The sequence below is a fragment of the Rhincodon typus genome, unplaced genomic scaffold (assembly GCF_021869965.1).
Source record: "Rhincodon typus isolate 14 unplaced genomic scaffold, sRhiTyp1.1 hic_rhity00004855, whole genome shotgun sequence".
NCBI lineage: Eukaryota > Metazoa > Chordata > Chondrichthyes > Orectolobiformes > Rhincodontidae > Rhincodon > Rhincodon typus.
The window spans coordinates 3955-6530 of NW_025970493.1; the positions used below are offsets into that span (position 1 = coordinate 3955).

Sequence of the window (2576 nt, forward strand, 5' to 3'; positions counted from 1 at the left end):
GACCTGCTCCTGTAGCCACAGGATTGATATGGGGCTGGGGTCTCGGTTCAGTTTCTGCTCAATGGGCACCCCCAAGATGTTGGTAGTCGGGGTGGGGGGCGCGGAATTCAGTGATGGGGACACCATTGAATGTCAAGGAGGGGTGATGGTTAGATTCTGTCTTGTTGGTAATGGGCATAGCCTGGCAGTTGTGTGGGGCAAATGTCACTTGTTAGCCCCAAGCCTGGATATTGTCCAGATCTTGCTGCATTTCAACATGGACTGATTTTTTACAATTCATTCATGGCCAGCATTTATAGTGCATCCCTAATTGCCCAGAGGGCAGGAAAGAGCCAATTGCATTGCTGTGATCTGGAGTCACGAGTAAGGATGGCAGACTTCCTCCTCTATAGGGCATTAGTGAACTAAATGGGATTAACCTGAGAATAGGAATTAGCAATATCATTAGACCTGTATTCCCAGGTTATTATTGAATTTAAATTCCATCATCTGTCATGGTGGGATTTCAACCCAGGTCTGCAGAAAGTTACCTGAGTTTTGGATTAATAGTCTAGTAATAATACCAGTCAGCCATCGCCTACCTCAGTATCTGAGGAGTTGCAAATGGTGTTGCATGTTGTGCAATCATCAGTGAATGTCTCCACTTCCGACCTCCAAAGATCTATCCATCTCCCGTATCTCCTTGTCTCCCTCAATCCCTTCAGTGTCCCCCGCAAATATGTATCCATCTCCCAGTCTCCCGCACTCTCGCCGTGTCCCTCCACACCCCGAAAAAGTCCGAGTATGGAATCTATTCAGCGACAGTGTAGAGGAAGCTTAACTCGTCACATAACCCCATGCTGCGACTGTCCCTGAGAGTGTTTGATGGGGGACAGTGCAGAGGGAGCTTTACTCTGTATCTAACCCCGTGCTGTCCCTGTCCTTGGGTGTGTTTGATGAGGGGGTGGGGAACAGTGTAGAGGGAGCTTTCCTCTGTATCAAACCCCGTGCTGTCTCTGTTCCTGGGAGTGTTTGATGATGCCCTTTCTCCTCCCCAGTCCCATTTCATGCGGTGCACCGAGGATCACCCTGAATTTGAAGGAATTGACTGCGAAATCTTTGAGGCTGCCGAACCGATGACCATGGCTCTGTCTACACTCGTCACCATCGAGATGAGCAATGCTCTGAACAGGTGGGTGATTGTTATCCCAAAACTGGTGTCTGTGTGCGCCTCCTCTGATCAACAACAGTCAGCTGCTCTTCCCTGCCCTACCACAGCCTCTCCCCACTTACCGGCCTGTGGCACGTTGACTGGGAGCCTTTTGGTTCCCTGGCATCGTTCACAATTAAACTCAACAGTTTGGCTCAGAAGGAGCATGTAATAATCAACATCGGAGTGAGCACGCGCAAATTTACCACCGAACCATTGATCCCGTGACAGCGCAATGATTAACCCCCCCCCACCTTCAACAAATTCCTCTTCGCGCTCTTCAAAGAAGTGTGCTAATTGTCCGAGCGCAGCAAGTATTGCCTTTGTGTAAAACATTGTAGCTGCTGGCGCGCTGACTGAGTGTTTTTCGTCTTTGCAGCCTGTCAGAGAACCAGTCGCTCGTCAGGATGCCGCCGTGGTTGAACTGCTGGTTGCTGAGTGCTATCTGCCTCTCCATGTCTCTGCATTTCTTCATCCTTTATGTTGACCCATTGCCGGTAAGCTTCGCAGAGCTGGGGCGGGCTATCGGGGTTGGGGGGGGGACGTTAGCAGGCGGTGGCTTGCTGTCAGCTCCAGGACCATGTAACTCTGAGTGACCCCCTGTGTGTGACGGTGTAATTCCGAGTGACCCCCCCGTGTGACGGCGTAACTCCCAGTGACCCCCCCGTGTGATGGTGTAACTCCGAGTGACCGCGATACAATTTCACTTTGAGTGACCCCGTGTCAGTTTAACTGCAAGTGACTGTGATACAATTTATCTCTGAATGACCACGCAATGAACAAAATCTGAAATGACCACTCTAATCAACTCTCATGGCAACATCCACCTATCTCCTCATCTTCTCCTTTCTGCCTCTCTTTTCACCTCAAACTGCACACCTCTACATCTGCCATCTCTCGAACCCACACCATGTTTCTCAACTCCCAGAGGAGCCTCTACAGCAACTGGGAAAACTTCATTCACAAGCCGTGGACCCCACCCACTTATCCTATCCCTAATTGCCCCCCCTCCCACCCCCCCGAAGAAGGTGGGGGCTGAGCTGCCTTCTTGAACCACCACAGTCACCCACCCCCTCCCTGCATGGTGCAGGGACACAGCGTCCTTTTGGGAGGGAGTTCCGGGGCTTTGACCCTGAAGGAATAGCCAATATCGTTCCGAGTCGTGATTGTGTGGAGGGGTCTCAGATTGGAACTTGCAGGGGATGGTGCTGCCCCTCCAAGGGTGTAAGGGGTGACGAGTTCGGAAGGTGCTGTCAGTTGACAAATTGCTGTAGCACTCCTTATAGATGGCACACACACCGCTGCCACTGTGTGGGAGGGAGAGAAGTGTTGAACGCGGGGGGGCGGTCAGTGTCTCGATCGAGCCGGGGAGTCGGGGTGGGGGGGG

At 51.9% G+C, this 2576-nt stretch overlaps 1 protein-coding gene across 1 annotated transcript in view; it reads left to right on the plus strand.

The window, feature by feature from the left end:
• LOC125481993 (sarcoplasmic/endoplasmic reticulum calcium ATPase 1-like) overlaps positions 1-2576 on the plus strand; it is a gene marked incomplete at its 5' end in the record, with an annotated part of 10069 nt that overhangs the window by 2279 nt on the left and 5214 nt on the right. Inside the window, 2 exons of the mRNA XM_048593963.1 lie at positions 1038-1171; positions 1569-1686. Of these exons, the coding sequence (XP_048449920.1) occupies positions 1038-1171; positions 1569-1686 (252 nt within the window). The remainder of the gene's footprint in view (positions 1-1037; positions 1172-1568; positions 1687-2576) is intronic.